Source organism: Lutra lutra, chromosome 18 (genome assembly GCF_902655055.1).
Source record: "Lutra lutra chromosome 18, mLutLut1.2, whole genome shotgun sequence".
Taxonomy (NCBI): Eukaryota; Metazoa; Chordata; class Mammalia; order Carnivora; family Mustelidae; genus Lutra; species Lutra lutra.
In genome coordinates, this window is record NC_062295.1 from 6,948,558 (window position 1) to 6,966,087 (window position 17,530).

The 17,530-nt window shown below is 52.4% G+C and overlaps 1 protein-coding gene across 2 annotated transcripts; it reads right to left on the reverse strand.

Annotated features, from left to right (window-relative positions):
* Positions 1-659: 659 nt before the first annotated feature.
* TMEM114 (transmembrane protein 114) lies at positions 660-13,976 on the reverse strand. Of its 2 annotated transcripts, XM_047714451.1 has the most exons (4): positions 13,757-13,976; positions 13,401-13,481; positions 2,676-2,813; positions 660-1,429 (listed from the first exon to the last, which is right to left on the reverse strand). In XM_047714451.1, exons 1-4 carry the CDS (start codon positions 13,974-13,976, stop codon positions 1,197-1,199), a joined length of 672 nt encoding a protein of 223 aa, XP_047570407.1. In that variant the 3' UTR covers positions 660-1,196. The 2 variants fall into 2 exon arrangements, with proteins under 2 accessions (XP_047570407.1, XP_047570408.1); XM_047714452.1 differs by lacking the exon at positions 2,676-2,813.
* Positions 13,977-17,530: the final 3,554 nt, after the last annotated feature.

Genomic DNA, 17,530 nt, shown 5'->3' on the forward strand with positions numbered 1-17,530 from the left:
CACCAGGACTCAGCCCATGACGGACTCCACACCTTTTTTGGCTAGTGTAGAAGCAACCTAAAACCGCAGCCACACGGAGGACAGAGACCCTGCGTGTGCGTGAGCGTGTCTGAATTCACCGTCGGAATCTCGCCAGTCTCGGGCTCCAGGCCAGGGAAGTAGGCTCAGTCAACGCATGCGTTCATGGGGAAGCTGCTTCTACGACATGTGTGAGATGATGAGGGCTGACAGGTGGTGCTTGTGTCCAGGAGTTACTACTGTGTGTTTGAGTCCGGTTGCGAGTCTGCTGATGCCTCTTCCCTCTTCGGGCGAGTCTGCTGCTGATTCCTCCTGAATCTCAAGCTTGCTGATTGCTCTTCCTACCAGCGGTGAGCTTGCCCTTGGCTCTCCCGCAGTCTCTGAAGTGACACCAGCATGCCGGCCACCAGGAACCTGGCGGGGCTTCCATGTCCAGGATGACTGTTTCTGTTGCTACTGAGCCCCTGATCACTGAGAATCATCGCTCCGAGGAAGCCCGGCCCGTCGAGCTCCGGGACAGTGGACGGGACGAGCGTGCACCTCCCTGAGGCGAGGGGGGACACGGGCACCACCTGGTTGGTGAGGAGCCCAGATTTCTGCCCTCGTCCCCCCACTTCACACTGTGCCCCAGGCAGGGGGTCCAGCACCCCCACACACAGCAATCGCGCTGCAGCCAGCCTGCTGGACCTGCTCAGGAAAACTGTGGTAAGGGATTGAGCACTGTTCTTGGAGCAAGGAATACACTACCAGCTCACTGTGCACCTTTCTGCAGCTTACCTAACCTCTCTGGTCTCTCGTGTCCTTAGCAAAGAAGCAGAGCTGATGCAATGAGGAGGGGTGAGGATTGAAGTGAAGCCGGCGGAGGGCCACCGGGGCTGCATCCAGAAAGTTCTGGTTATGATCAAGGGGCTAATCTGTTATTTCGTGGGAGGTGGGTTCTGCACTCCGATGGCCTCCTCCAGCCCACACGGACACGCGCGTGCACAAACACACAGACACGCCACACCAGGCAGCACAGACGGCACAGAGATGACAGCCAGGCCTGGAGCTCAGCCCACAGCAGTCCTTGGGTTGGTCCCACCACTGGTGGCCTTTGAGGAAGAGGAGGCTGCAGCCCACGGAGGGATCCCTGGGGCCCCAGGCCAGGCCCCTGTCTCCCACCAGACCAAGCATCGGGCTCATATGGCCTGGTCCTGCCTCTGTCTCAGTCTGAGCACTCGGGCTGCCCCCATAAAGGCCGCACCAGTGAGCAGCTCGGCGATGAAGCTCATCCAGCCCAGGGCCAGGGACCAGCCAAAGTGGATGTCCACCTGGTTGAGGAGGGCCTTCTCCTCCAGGAGACACAGCGCCTCCCGGAAGGCGGCGGCCGAGTATGCGATGTAGACGCTAATTCCAGCCAGGGTCACCAAGGCTGCAGGAGAGGCAAAGGAGAGCAGATCAAAACCCTGGGCTCCTTCTTCTCCTCGCCCAGCCCACCTCTCCAGGTGTCCATGCTCCTCCCACCACAGGGCCTTTGCCCTTGCTAGTCCCCTATCCGGTGCACCCTCCCTTCCTAGTCCCTTCCCTCCCACCCCCAGAAACTCCTTTCCATCCCACCTCAGCTCATGCTTGGCTTCCAGGACCTCCCCAAACAGGTCAAGTCCCCCCACCCCGTGGCTTCACAGCACCACCCGCTGTCACTGTCCAGATCAGAACTGCAATTTTGCATTTGTTTGTGAAATGGCTGAGCTAATGGCCGTCTCCCCCACTGGGCTATGAGTTCCAGGGGGCTCATCCTGGATTCCCCCACACCCAGCATGGGGCTGGCCCACGGTGGGTCTCCAGAGACCAGAAATGAGAGCTGCGCTGTCCAGAGACACAGCTGTTGGCCACAGGGGGCTATTTCAAGTGAAATTAAATTAGTGGAAATGAACATCTCAACCCTCCGGGCATCAGCTCCACGTAAAGTGCTCCGCAGCCTGGCCTGAGCCCCCCCCTGCCCCCGCCAATGGCGAAGCGTGGATCAGATTTTCCACCACTGTAGAAAGTCCAAGTGGGCAGGGTGGTTTCAAGAATTAGTCCCTGGGTAAACTCTTAATGCCCGTGTTAATACTAGCAGAGGTGGGAGGACATCTGAGCCTCACACTCTTTTCACCTCCAGACAGTCTTTTGGGGGCTTTCCCTCCATGGATCCCAAGTGTGTGAATCACCTCTGTTCCTGTTCTGGGTTTAAGGAGGGACGATTTCAAGCCCACGGGAAGGAGGGAGGAAGGAAGGAGGAAGGAGAGAGGGCTTAGGACACCAGCTGTGCACTGGATCCCATCTTTGAAAGCCTCTGTTCTGCCAAACAAAGGGGATTAACCCTGGCATTGCCCAGTTTTTAATCAATCGGTCAGTCAGTCAATCAAAGGAAGATGCATCAGAAGGGCAGAGACGCATGAGGGAGAAGGGAGAAGCTTGAGGGAGAAGCCCTCAAACAGAAGCTCTAGGATCCTCTGTGAAATCAGGAAATAATCCTCAGGACACACTCCCACCCTCTACTGCTCTCTTGGGACCCATTCATCCCTCCCAGCTGTGATGTCACAGATGGGAAAACCGAGCCCCAGAGAAGACGCCTGCCCCTCCCCGGCTGAGGGTTCACAAGGGGCCCCCATGCTCCATGCAACGGGGGCACCTACCTCCAAAGAGGAAGAGGGTCCCTGTGAGCAGGAGGAGGACGGAGACTCGGAGGAGGAAACTCAGAAACCCCGTCATCCCCCCAAACACCATCAGGATCAGGCTGAGCGGCAGCAGAATCACAAATGTCCCATGCATGGCTTAGAAGAGAGAGGACAGCAGGCAGAGGAGAGTTACCAACAACTTTCAGTCAATCAACAATCACTTACTGAGTACCACCTATGGGCCAGCCCCCAGATGCTGGGAGAAAAAAATTAACGCCACTGCTACCACGTCTGATGACGGTCATGTAACAACATGTCACAAATGACAAGATCCCACTTGTTTTTGTGGCTGAGTAACATTCCATTACATAAGTGAAACAAGTCAGATGGAGAAAGACACACACTGTATGATTTCACTGATCCGCGGAATCCAGAAAACAAAACAAACAAGCAAACAAACAAACAACAAACCAGACTCTTAAATGCTGAAAATAAACTGGCACTTGCCAGAGAGGAGAGAGTGAGGCGATAAGTGAAACAGATAAAGGGGGTGAAGACATACACACTTCCAGGTGTAAAATAAATAAGTCACGGGGACGAAAAGCACAGTGTAGGGAAAATAACCAATAATACTGTAACAATGTTGCACGATGTGGAGAGTGACTACACCTGTGGCCATGATGCGCGCTCATCTGAGCAACGCATCGAATTGGCCTATCCCTGTGTTGCACTCCCTGAAACTAACAAACATTCTATGTGGACTAGACTTCACTAGTAAAGTAAACTCAGTTTTGGAAGTAACAAGTGCAGAGACTCCTCTGTGCCAGGCTTCAGGTCTCACAAGCACGTGTCCTCAAGCTCCCTGTGAGGCGGGAACTGCCATGTTCATTCACATACTCAGCGTGTTTCCTGAGCACTCTAGTGAGTAGAGTTAAGCAGTGAACAGATCGGTGACGTGGTTGAGAGATGGTGACAAGTGGCTGGGGTGGGCGGTGAACACGGCACAGAAGGAGCAGGAGCAGTGGCTTCTCCGAGGAGGTGACATTTGAGCAGAGCCCCAGAAAGGAGGTGAGAAAGGCAGCCTGCAGAATGAAAGGGGGGGGGGGGCGAGGGAGGAGCAGGTGCAGAGGACCCAGGGAGGGACTGTGCCTGGTGGGATGGAGGCACAGGGGAAGCTGGCAGGGGCCGCACGGAGAGAGTGTGGGGGAGAGGGGATGCAGGAGATGAAAGCAGGGAGCTAAGAGCAGAGCACACATGGGGCTGTGGACTTCCCTCTGAGTGAAAGGAGACACCAGGTGGGAACCTCGGGGCAAGAGAAGCCCACAGTTTAACTTAGGTTTCTCAAGACCTCTCTGCTTGCTATACTGAGAGTAGACAGCAGAGGGGGCCAGGGGACGGACAGGTGGCTCCCAAGCTCATGTCCGGCTGGAACCACTGAAGGAGACCCAATCTGGGATGAGAGTCTTTGCAGATGGAATGGAATGAGGGGGTCTCTGCATGAGCTCATCTGGATTCGAGGGGGTCTCACACCCAATGAGTAGTGCTCTGGGAAGAGGCAGGCGAGAACACAGAGGAGATGCGGTGAAGACGGGTGACAGAGCTATATGGCCTCATGCTAAGGGCTTCTGGGGACTGGTGCCACCACCTGAAGCGGAGGAAGCAGGGACCAGATTTTGCCTTGGAGCTTCCAGGAGTACCTGCCGCACGGACCCCTACATTTCAGACTTCTGACCTCCAGGACTGTAGCGCAATACACTTTTGGGTTTTTAAGCCACCTGGCCTGCCCGAGAAAACAAAGACAAGGAGCAGGAGGACCATCGGGGAATACTGCAATCACCCTGGTAAGGATGAGGGTGGCCTGGGGCTGCTGGGAAGGGACTGGATTCCAGGTATATTGGGAGGATAAAACGGGCAATGGTGTTGAAGTTTTGAGAACAAGAGGGACAAGACAAGCAGTGAGATCTGGGACCTGAGCGCTCGATGGATATGCTGCCGTCTGCATAGGTGGGAAGATGAGGGAAGAAGCATTGGGTTTGGGGCTTGGTCAGCATGAGATGCCCGCTGGACCGGAGCAGAGGCAACAGAGATAGAGGTGTACATTGGCCTGGGACTGGGGCAGGTCTGGCCTCGGGGACCAGGGGGCACCAGTATTACAGAGGTGGATTCGGAGTGGGGACCAGACAGGTTCCAGAGCTCAGCAGGGAGTTCAAGTTCTGAACACCACCATATCAGGCAAGTCCCATGCACGCCTGGTCCCTCGCTCCTCAGACACCGAAAGCAGCTCCTGCTCTCAAGATCCAAGTATTTCCTAAAGACCCAACCCTGCTTTTCCTCTTCCACATACAGTTCCCCCACTTCCCTCTGGTGCACTCTGCCTGTCCTGGCTCCCCGTCCCAGGCTGCCCAGGCCCACCAGCTTCTAGTCTTCCCTCCCAGGCTCCTGAACAGCAACCTCCACAGTGACCCATCATCGCCTGGGGAACATCTGCTCTGAGTTCCATTAATGAGAACAGTGACTGGCGAGGGCAGGCGTGGGGTTGGGGGGTATGAACAGGTGAGAGGAGGGGAGGCCAGAGAAAGAACATCCCCAACCCCTCTTCCCTGTCCCCAAATTGCAGGTGGCTGGTGAGTCAGACGCACATTACACTAACAAGGCATGATAAGAACTTACATTACAAAACCAGAAAGTAGGAAAAAAGGAGTTCCATGAAAGTCAGTTGGTGTGGGGGTGGGAGAGAAGAGGGTAGAAGAAATCTGGGGTCTCAGGATCCCAACATCTAAACATTTGCCACCGTCTTGGCTCTGAGCTTCCCGCCAGCCAAAGCAGAATGTGAAACAATTGCAAAGTTCTTTACCAGCCACTCGTTTACCAAATATTTATTGATTATTGACCATGAACTGGGCACTAAGCATCTTTCAGTCCTTTCGGCAGCAAGATGGGGATGAAAATAAATACTTTGCTCTTGCTCTTGAGAACAAGCCCAGCTCCTAGGTCTCTCCTTACACCCACACCCATGCCCACAGTCTGCTCTGCACCCCCTCCGCTCCCCACTGTCGCCCTGTCCTGGCATCTGTCACCTAGGATGGAGGGCATCTCCCCCTTCTCTCTCTCCTGTTAAGCTGCGGGTTCCTTGAATGGGTTCTTCTCATACGATCGCATCCCTGAGTTTCCAGTGGAGCTCTCAGGAGACCATGAGTGCCCAACGGGTATTCACTGACCTCATTAATTAAGAGCTAGATGGTGTTTCTCTAAGGCAAGAAAATATGGCGGTTTCTAAGAAATGAAAATAAAGCCAAGAAGCTTGAGAGATGATCTCACAGGGGGTTCAAACCACAGACTTTCTCCAGCCGGGTACTCTGCATCTGTATTTGGTCTCTGATGCTGGGGCCCTGGGTGTGTCTCTTAATTCAGCAGGAACTCCATTTCTACCTCTGTGAAAAGGTGGCTCACGGGACTGCCCTCAGGACCATGTGCCTGAAGACGATGGGGCGACACGGGGAAGTTTAATGTAAGTACCACGTCCCGTAGAGTAAGTGCCAAGTGGATCATAAGCCCGCTAGTAAAACGATGGTGCAGACAAGAATCCAGCCCGGCTTCCACGGTGACCGAGTCACTTTGTCCTCAACCCTGTAAAGGCCACCAACCTTTGCAAGTCAAGGAGACAAGAGTAATATCCCTCCCAAGGCTTGTCCCTCCCTTCCTTTCTTCCTTCTTTCCTTCCTTCCTCCTTCCTTCCTACCTTCCAGGAAAAATCCTGGGCCATGAAGTACAACAGCTGCGGTAAAAACCTGGCCCTGGCAGAGGCATCCCCCTATATGGCGTTGCCTCCAGACCATGGCTGGGAAGTGAAATCATTCATCATTTAGAAATTAATGAGGTTTCCTGGAGTGGGTTCAGCCCCAGCGGCACCACGTGTGAGTTCCCCAGACTTGCTGCAAGCTGACTTGACGTACACATTCAATTAAATGTCTGGGTAAGAGAAGGCTTCCCGTGGGAGAGTTGTAAAATCTCCTGCTGAAGTTTGGCTTAGCTTTCGTGTGTGTGCGCGCATGTGTATGTGTGCACCTTGGTCTTTGTTATTTTCAGGGCCACAGACCTGGGGCGTGGGGATTGATTCGGAGTCCTGTACCCATTTCCAGCCACATCTCATTTGAAAACAGGTATCTATAGGCCCCTAATGAGGGCCATGCTCTGCCACAGAGCCCGGGGACATCGCAGCGGAGAAGGTCCCTGCCCTCCTCCCCCTGGAGACCAGGGTCCAGGGCAGGAGATAGACGAGCAGGGAAACAAAGTTACAGGCTGTAATGTGTCATGAAGGAAGCCAGCAGGACGATGCAGAAAAACAGGGTAGGCGGGGAGTGGGGGGCACTTCTTCGGATAGTGTGATTGCATCTGTTTCCTTGGGGGACATCACAAATTACTACAAGCCAGGTGTCCCCTACAGGAACACCTGACCCCTACAGGTGCCCCCTACTTGACAGTCCTGGAAGCCACATGCCCAAAATCAAGGTCCCATGATTGCACTCCCCTCCAGAGGCTATGGGGGAGTCTTTCCCTGCCTCCTCCAGCCTCCCAAGGATGCTGGCAATCCTTGGCACAGCCTGGTGGCTGTGTCATTCCCACTCTCTGCCCACATCTCCATTCCCCTTTTCTTAAAAGGACCCTGGTCATAGAATGCAAGGCCCACCCAGTTAATCCTTTTGAGGACCAATGTGTGCCCAAGGGCAAGAAAACTTTCGATTCAAAAACACTTTGTTGAGGAAAAAAAACAAAAACAAAAACAAAAACAAAAAAGCTTTGTTGCAAGCAAAAGGAAGAGAAAACCCAGAAAGAAGCAAAGATGTTCACGCCAGGGAAAAGGTGATTGTGACTCCCATCACCTTACTGTTCAAAGAGCTGTTCAATGGGAAAACCAGGCTTCCAATTCCGCAACACCAGCGAGGTCAGGAAGCCCTAGGGTGATTAGTGAAGTAATAGTTGTGCTCTTACAGAAAGCGGAGACAGGGTTTCTGCACAGACATCAGAAAGAAGGAAATCTCAGGAACCATTTCTCAAACGGGGAAATGTCACAGTATCCCTATGTTTAAGCCTTGTCAGTGTGACCTGCAGAGCCCAAGAAGGGCTCAGGGATATTCAGTACGGATCGTGCCTGGGGAGGAAGTCCATTTTTACATTTTCATAAATATTTGTTCTAGAATCTGGGGTGACCAGAATGCAGTCCTTTTTAGAACAGGGGCTGCATCTTCCATTCCCTTCGAGCACTCCAAGATGTGCTGTTGTGATATGGAAAAAGTGCTCTACAACGAGCAAAGACATAGGTTCAAATCCCGATGCCACCTCTTACCAAGCGAATGTCATCGCCTCCCAAAAGCCTTTCTGTTACCTCCCCTGTCCATTGGACCATGGGCCCTGACTTTGCCAAGCTGTCCTGAGCACCAAATGTGAGAATAACTGTTTCTTTCTTGCCCTCGACCACCTTGGGCTCTACCAGGGAAGAATCTGAATGCCCATTTCACAGATGAGAAAAGTGAGGTTCAAGGCACTGAGTCAGCTGCTCAAGAAGGTACAGCCATCAAGTCTCCGAGCTGGGATGGAACAGCAAAGGAGGTTGACAAACGGGTGGCGGGACGGCAGACAAGAGGTGTTTAACCCAGCCTGCAAATTAGGAAAGGCTCTGGGGGCAAGGGGAGGAGGCCTCAACTTTAAGGTTAGATGAGAAAGCCTGGGGGAAAGTGTTCCTGAGGGAGGGGATGGCATGTGCCAAGGCCCTGAGGCAGGAGATATCTGGAAGGATACACGTGTCCCAGCTCTTGCAGCTGGACAGGCGGGCAGTGCTCCTGTAGTTCCATGAGCCACGTTACAAGGAAATTCAACCACTAGGACAGTCCTCCCCAGGGTTTGCATTGTAGCAAACACAATAGCATTCTTCTCAGAAGAAATGAAAACAAGACCCACGCAGCCCCCACCTCAACTCCTCCGTCCTTCCCTCCCCATACCGAACGTCTTGTAAATGCTTGGATGCACCCACTGCCAGTCGTTTTCCCATAAATTCATACTTTCCTAGGTATTTACCGATTTCTCTAATTCTAAAGGGCACAGCCAGTCCTACTTCAACATCTGAAAAGAGAAGGTGTTAGGCCACCCACAGGTATCTTGCTTATAACACTCTGTAACTTGCTTTTCTCATTCCACGGGATTTCTTGGTCTTGCATGCACATCAGTATATTCTCTTTGCAGACGACAAAATCTTCCAACGGACAGACGTACCACATGCAGACGCTTAGCCCTATTTCCACTCACGAGCCCCGAGGCTGCCTCTTGCCCTCCATTGCCACAAAAATGGTTAAGGTGAGCCTCTTAGAAACTCTCAGGGTAGATCCCAGAAAGTGGAATTACGCTGAATATGAATTTTCTGTTTCTTTATTTGTTTAAAGTGTGTACTTGAATTTCAACAGGCACCAGAGGGGCAGCCTGAAGCCCCGGCCTTCATGCCCGGAGATACTGACACTCTAGGCGCCCCCACTTCCGTCGCTGCCTACCACACAGCTATCCATGAATCACACTGAGAAATTCCCTCTAGACTGAGGCCACCTCTGAATCCCATTATGTCCCTAGTCCCTTTATTTCTGTCCCCCACCATCTCCTCTCTTGCAATCAGCACCAGGCATCATGGGAGGGCTGGTTTCAATTTTCCAAACCACTGCAACAGCCGGTACCCAGAGAGACCAGAGACCCAATCCTGTGATTTTCCAACCTCACCACCTCAGAAGACAGGCAGGCCAGGCCTCTGGCCCTCAGTGGGGCTTCTGCCACTGCTGTGCTATGTTGGGCGAGGCATCTGACTGCTCTAGGTCTGGTGTGCTTAGCTGCGGGATAATCAGCCTGACCTTGTTCCTGGCTCTTAGGAGACACAGCCGAAGTAAGGCATAGGGAGGACCCAAGGTGTGGGTAAGAAGTACTTTCTGTGCCACCTCCAGAAACACCGGCCTTCTAGCAGTCTCTGGAACACCCTGCCCTCAGTCCTCCTGCTCAACTCTGCTCCTGCCTTTCCTCCTTGTAACTCAGATCTCTGATTCCCAGTTGGAAGAGGCAGCATAGGATGGGGGACCAGGAGCCCAGTAAACAGACAATTATTTACTCATGGACTAAGTAAATAATTAGCTCCATTTTTACAGAAGAGAAGCCTGAGGCTCAGGGAGGCAGTGGGACCCAGAGCAGGAGGGGACATGAATGGAGCTCCTACTCTGCTCTGTGCACCCCTGCTAGGTGCTTTGCATATGGGATCTCATTTCATCTCAGAGTAGCCTGTTTATGGAAGCAAAGATTGGGCCAGAAGCCACACAGCTGGTAAAATGTAGGACCCTTATCCATGTTAGGACTGGCCCTACTCCTTCCTCTTGTTACAAGTGGCACAACTCACCCCGGCCATCAGCACATCCCATCCCGCGGGTCACAAGGATAGGCTCAGCCCTGGGCATGGGATCCAGGCTGGTCCAACGAGAAGCCTGACTGGAATTTCCGCAGACTTGGCAAGCAGAGAGCCTCCTGATTGGGTTGCTAAGACAAGAGAGGGTTTATTGAAAGCAGGACCCAAACAGAGGCAAAGCCCAGAGAGGAGAGGAAAGAAATTGAGTTTAATTCTCTGGAATTCTAGCACATTTGAACTTCTCAGTTGTATGGACTGGGAATTCCTTTTCTCGTTTAAATAAGGATGATTTGCATTTCACCAAAAGACTTCTGGTTGGTACTGCTACCCTAGTGGTTTCTAAATTGTGACTCTTTTTTCAACACGGTGCTGAATTTGATGATTCCCTCCTCCTCCACCAAAAGTAATTCCAGTCCCTGGCCAAGGAATCAAACCCAGGACATCCCCAGAGCTAATCTGCAAGACAAAACATCCAGGCAAGGTGGGTTTTTAGTGGGCGCTGGAGTGGTCTGCTTGCTTGGGGTTTCTTGCAGGGAAAATCAAGAGCTCTTCCCCACAAATCCCCACTGGGATCTGTCTAGGAGGCTGGCTCGGAGAACATACTGCTTTGACAACTGTCCTCTCTCCTCTGTGACCCTAGCAGCAGGTCCTCAAGGAATAAAACATCTTCACCTAACAAAAGAGCTTGGGCAAGATTCAAAATTCATTCTGGGGACAAAGAGATTCTGAGAAAAGTCTCCCTCTGGGGAAGGTATGCAGTGAGCATGTGGTCTGAAGGGGCAGCCTGCTCTTTCTTGGATGATATAATGGTAATAATAGCAGCTCCCATTCAAGGGGCACTTACAGAGGGAAGGCACCGCTGAGGCTCTTTAAATACACTCTCCCGTTCCATCCCTGCCATATCCTTATGAAGAGTAGTGGCAGACATCCTCCCTTTACCCATGAGGGAACCCATGCTCGGAGAGACAGGGAACATGACCAAGGCTGCACACCTCCTTGGCAGTGAAGCTGGGGGGGCTTAGGCCTGGGTCTGAGAGTGAACAGATGAACAGGCTCTGAATGTGACTGTTGCCTGTTTCTCAAAATACTGAAGCACACAGGGTTGCTGGCATTATTAAGTTGCACAAAGGAGCCAGGCCAACGCCGATACTAGTTAGTCCGCTTCACCCACAGATGTGATAAGTACCTAAATGCCAGCACCCAGCCCAGCAAAGGGTCAGTGCTCCAGAGACGGGACTGCATCTAAGAGAGGGTGGAAGGAATAGCAAAGACTAGTGTTTATTGAGCACTTACTATGTGCCCAGTACTTTAATGCAACACAGAGATATTGCAACCACCAGGCATTATGTGAGGTCCCAGGTAAGGACACCTTTTTTCATCCAGCTGATTTATGGAATTCTGACCACGCCCCCTTCATGGTTTTGACATTTCGTTTTGATAGATGTTGACACTGAGTCTCAGAGGTTAAGACACCTGTCCTGCGATCCCAGAGGGTCCTGGGAAAGGTCTGAGCTGGCATCTGGCACTCATGTCCCTCATGTCAAGGGCGGAAACTCTTGATCATTCTTGAAACGATGCTCTGAGAACACCCCAAATTGATTCTGGTCAGCTTGGGGCTGGGGACAGAGTTCATGGCACCTCTACCTTCCTTCAACCTCCCAAATATGTCGAGTATCTAGGGGACGTCTCCTGCCCCAGGACCTTATGCAGTGTAGCAGCTGGATTCTATCTGCTCAGGAGAGCCAGCTGCTGTTTTTAGGAACGAAGGAGGCAGCTGCCATCATGCTGGCAGCTTGAAGTTGACCCCAGTGGGAATATCTACACCACAGGAATCGGCAAATGCTTCAAATCAAGACTCCCTTCTCCCCCAGAAAGACAATTATTAACTATTTCCCAACACAGCACTGAACTTCTGTTCCACTCATTTTCTCATCATTCATTTAACAAATATGTTCCACCTCTAACATAAGACAACTGGTACTCACTCTCGTACCTGCTCAGCAAATCTGGGCTCATGACCCCACCCCACACCAGGTTCTGTGCTAAATATTGGGCATCAAGCCATGGCAAGACAGACATGGTCCCCATCCTCACAGAACTCACAGTCTAATGAGGGAATCAGACTTTAATGCAAAAATGTCACAAAACCTGGGGTATGAGTAGAAGTTGATCAAGTCAAGCTGGAGGGATGGGAGCAGAGAGATCTCAGGTAGAGGAAATGGCATGTGCAAAGTCCCAGGGGCAGGAGGAAACTGGGCAGGAGGAATGAAGGGCCCCTTCCTTCATTCAGGAAGCGGCCCCAGGCCAGCATAGCCAAAGAAGAAAAAGCAAGGGGGAGATTGAAACTGAAGAGGCACCCCGGAAGCCCTTGTGGGCCATGCTAGCAACTTGATCTCTGTTCCTAAGCCTCAACAAGTCCATCAAAAGCAGCCCACACTTTTCAAGGTCTGTGGAACTCAGCCTTCACTTCCTCATCACATTCTTCCTATGGTACCTCTCCAAGCCTCAGCTTCTTTGCAGAAAGAATGAAGATAATTATGGAGACGATACTTAGCTTCACAGGGTAGGAGTGGAGTTTAACTAAAGACAGATTAAAAGCATTTAGCTCCATGCCTGGCCCCCTGCCAGCCTCAACAAACTCACTGAACTGTTATGTTTAGGTCCCTCCTTTCTCAAGTGCCTGTTCAGCCCATTCACTTTCCTGCATTCAGTCTTCCCACCGTGACTGAGTTCCAAGCACTGTGCTAGGCTCTGGGAAATCAGTCCTGAACAGGACAGACCCAGTGGCCCCAGGGGCGAAGTCTCTGCCCCTGATCTTTCCTGAATGTTCCAAAGATACTCACTGCTTCCCGGCTCCTGCCAAGTGCTTGTTCTCAGCCCCGAGGCTGACATAGGGTGTGCGTTCGGGTCTCTGGGCTCCTCTCTTTTCTGCATTCAGCTCCTCAGGCTGGTTTAGGCATCTCTTCCGACTCCCACCCACCCTCCCTCCTGCGGCTTGTCGCTCTGAAATGTGGCTGGGCATTTCCACATCTGTCTCCGCAGCTCGTCTGTGAGTTTCTGGAGGGCACGACCTGGGTCTTAATCATCAGCACGGTGCCTGGCACAGAGGAAGCTGCGATCAACGTTTGTCGAATGAATCCTAAACCACACAGTGTGAGCTGAGACACAAGAGAGGCCTGGCCCCTCCTCCTATCTCCACTCCCTTCTCTGGCACCGGCTGCCCCCTCCGCAAGACCCCAGCCCCGCTCTTTGGAGAAGAACTCCAAAACCCGTGTCCAGATCCCGGACTCTCCCGATCCCGATCCTCCCAGACTCACTGAGAAGTTGTCGGCTTGAGTCGCTGACGGTCACGTTCTCCTGCCAGAAGGGGTTCATCAGCGGCACACACGAGCTCTGGACTAGATGGGGCAGAAGAATCAGTGGGTGCGGACCTGGAGTTGGGACCCCAGCCCGAGGCCTCGCCCCCACTCCCGACCTAGATGCTACCCCGGGAGGGCGGATCGTGCCGAGACAGCAGCGGCGGCAGGAGCCGGCTGTGCTCCGCAGCCCTCTACCCACCTGGCCCAGGCCCCGTCCCCGCATTTTGCGTTTGGGAGCTCAGGGAGGACTGCTAGCCCAGCAACAGGTCCCAGGTGGCCGCGGCACCACGTAGCGTCCCCGCGCTCCCCCTTACCCCGGCAGGTGCGCCAGAGGCCGGAGTGCGAGCTCAGAGGTTCAAGCTGGCTGCGGTTGGCGGCCCCCGCCCGGCCCCACGCCCCCGGGCCGCCCCGCTCCAGCCGCTCGGTGTCAATGATGTACCAGAAGTCCGTGCCGATGGCGGCCGCCAAGAGCACGAAGCTCAGTGCCCCGGTCAGAGCCGCTGCGCCCGCCAGCATGCCCAGGTGCACCCTCATGGCGCAGCCCGGCCCGCCGCCCGCGGTTCCCAGCTCCTCCTCCGGAGCCTCCGGACTGGGAGCTGCCTGGTCCTTCGGTCCTCGAGCCCTCCCTCTCGCCCTAGCTCCGCCCCCAGCCCCTTACCTGCGCCCTCAGACCTGCACGCACTCCTCCCAAACCGCTCCCAGCCCTCCGATGCCACCGCCACTCTAAGACCCCATACCTGCGATCTCAGACTTCCACCTCCGACTTCGGACCCCCATTCGAGCCTTCATCCCTCCCCTTAGACCTCATCCCAGGCTGAACGCCACACCTCAGCCCTCCATTCCCACCTCCCACCTGCCTCCCAGGATCGTTGCCCTCGGATCACCTCTGCACTGTCCCCAAACCATCCACACTGTCCCCGAACCATCCTCCCCGCCACCTCCCTGCTCCACCCGCCCCTGACCCAGTCTGCCCTGCCTCTCCCTTTCCGCCCCAGCCCTCCCTGCTCTCCCCACACCAGCACCTAGACTCTAGACTCCCCCCAACAGCCCCTTGTGCACAGAGCTTTCCCTCCCACGCCCTTCCCAAAGGCTCCCCCTCCTGTCCCACGTGCGCCCCTCCTCCTCTGCGCCCTGCGCCCAGAGAGGTGCTGGAGTTCTGGGTGCTGTACTGTAGGGACAGTGGCCTCCCCACAAACTGGGGAAGTAAGACACTGGGGCCCTGTCAGCCTGACAGTCCCACCTGGGGGGTTAATCTTCAACACCCCTCTTTCTCCAGCTCCAATTATCCTTCCTCCAAAATCTACCTACAGTTGGTATTTCTAGGTTGACTACAGAGGCAAAAGGCAGATCCATTTTTTAATAAAAGTTCTTTAAAGCAATGGGCTAGTCCAGGTCCTCTGTGTCTATCCCTCTACCACCTCTGTCACTATCACCATCACCACCATGACTATCATCATCACATCATCACCATCATCATCACCATCTTCACCATCATCATTACCACCATCACCATAATCACCATCATCACCATCGTCACCATCACCACCACTCTTATCATCACCATCATCCTTATCAACTCCACTACCTTCTTCACCACCATAAAACCTCTCATTCCTTCAAGAAATACTTCTTGAATGCCTAATATGTGCCAGACACTATAGCTTGTGTTGAGAACATAGGCATGAGCAACCCAAACACAGCCCCTGCCATTAAGAAAGGCATGCTGTAGACTTCTCAGCCTTCTCCAAGCAGGACACAGACAAAAAATAGTCGTGTTTGTAGGGCACACAGGGGTCCATGGAGGAGGATTCTAGATGCTGGAGATGACTTGCCTTAGGAGCAGCAGCACTCTGGTGACACGTTCTTAAAGAAGCATGGTGCCAAGACTCAAAAATTGATTAATTGGCAAGAGAATTATTAAACAAAGTATCCTTAGAACAGGGTGCCATGAGAGAAAGTAATGGGGAAGTTTTTTGGATTTGGAATCTAGGAACCGACATGGATGCCGAAACACAAAGGATTTTCATGCCTAGGGGATGACTTATATGAAGGGTTCGGTACATTCTAGAAAAACCAAAAGAAGAGTAATCAAGCTAGAACACAGAGAGAAGCAAGTAGAGGGAAATGAGATTGGGGTACAGGTAGGTGCCAGGTCATGCTGGTCTTGAGGTCATGTTAAGTGTTTGGATTCTAGTTGAAGCCACTGAATGGGTTTGAGTGGAGAAGTGAAACTTTACTTCTTTTTTTTAATTTTTACATTTTTAAAAATTTCACTCTCCATACTGGCTTTAGCATGGATCGTAGACTCTAGGGAGGCACGAAGACCAGCAAGGAGGTCAGTTAGCAGTAGAAACAGCAAGACCTCCTAGTGGCTTGGGCTATGGTGGTGACGGCACTGCATAGACAGTGAAGTGAGTAGATAACTTTTAAAACTGAAGAGGGTAGGGGGTGCCTGGGTGGCTTAGTCGGTTAAGCTTCTGCCTTTGGTTCAGGTCACGATCTCAGGGTCCTGGGATTGAGCCCCACATCGGGCTCTCAGCACGGCGGGGAGCCTGCTTCTCCCTCTCCCTCTGTGATCCCTTTTGCTTCCACTCTCTCTCAAATAAGCAAATAAAATCTTTTAAAAAGCAAAATAAAATTGATGAGGGTAGAATTGATAGGACTTGGTGATAGACTGGGGTTGAGAATTACTCTTTTCCTTGTTACCTTCTTCTCCTTACCAATACCATCGTAATCATCACTGGCAACCTCACCTTCATTATCAGCAGATCAGCACCCTGAGCAGAACTCTTGCCAGCAAGAACACATCCGGACCTTGACCATGCACGCCATTCCATTCCATCACTCCTCCCACCACAGCCATGATTAGGATGGCTCTTTCCCATAACCTTCACCATGGACGGCTTTGCTTTCAACTCCATCCTACCGCTGCTATCACCCTTGCTTGCAACCTCATCAAAACGGTGCTTGACTGTCCCATCACCACGAGGCACCAAGACAAAGGTGAAATTCAATGAAGCTGGTCCCAGGCCCCCCACAGGTTTCTTTAAAGTTGAATCCTTTCTTTGTCTCAGCTGTTTTTCTGTCTCTTGGCTTCATGCTTACCCAGACTCTCATTTGTTGGACCCTGCGGTCTGCCTTTCACAGCTGAGCAACACCGCCAAAAAGAATCTCTTTCTTAGTGGTCCAAGCCAGATCTCCAAAACTGAAGCTGATATCCCCAGCTTGGACCAATCTCTGTGGGTGGGAGGGATAAAATGCACTGGCTGGTCAGATCTAGATCACCCACCCTCTCCCGGAGCCCAGGTCGGGTGGCTCAGTCTCACTCCAACAATTGAGCTAAGAGGTGTCATGGCTATCAAATGTAGCAAATAAAAATACAGGATACCCAGGCAAATTTGAATTTCAGACAAGCAGTGAAAGGATTTATAGTATAAATATGTCCCACGCAATATCTGGAATATACTTATACCAAAAAAATTTTTGTTGTTGATACCCAGTTTGAAGTTCAAACTTAACTGGGTGTCCTGTATTTTATCTGGCAAACCCCACTGGCTTCCCAAAGGGACACCAAGGTGCTATCACCAGAGCCAGGAGATGGGGTGAAGGGGCAAAGGGAGACCAAAACAGCAGATGCCCCTACACCCAGCCTGCGCGCCTGCCTTCACCAGATCCCACTTCCCTCACCTGCATAAGGAGGACTCCTCCCAGGCCCCTCTGCAAAGACAAGCTTGTTGGTTTTGAACATTCTGTTTTCCCCAAGGATTTTAATATTATCTACCTGACCATGCTCAGCCACTCTTGAAGAAAACAGACAGTAATGTTTTTCAAAAAGCATGGAGGCACATCAAATATCGGATGATATCATTACTCAGCCAGTCAACTGAAGAGGCAAGATAATATCGGAAGGCTCCTGAGGCGGAATCAAAAGAAGTCACAGATTGAGAATTAAAACCACACTGGGCACCACGCTGGGTCCTGGAGTGGTGGAGGACAATGTCGGGTAGGGGGTTCCAATGCTGGTTTGGAGTCTTAAATCAGTGTCTGACAGGCACTGAGAACCCAGAGAAGTTGCCTTCTTTCTCTGA

Coding starts and splice junctions, on each gene's coding strand:
- TMEM114 (XM_047714451.1), bottom strand. CDS start 13,976: ATGAGGGTGCACCTGGGCATGCTGGCGGGCGCAGCGGCTCTGACCGGG. Junction 2,814..13,400: donor CTCAAGCCGACAACTTCTCA/GTGAGTCTGGGA, acceptor CTCTCTTCTAAG/CCATGCATGGGACATTTGTG. Junction 1,430..2,675: donor GACCCTCTTCCTCTTTGGAG/GTAGGTGCCCCC, acceptor CCTCTCCTGCAG/CCTTGGTGACCCTGGCTGGA.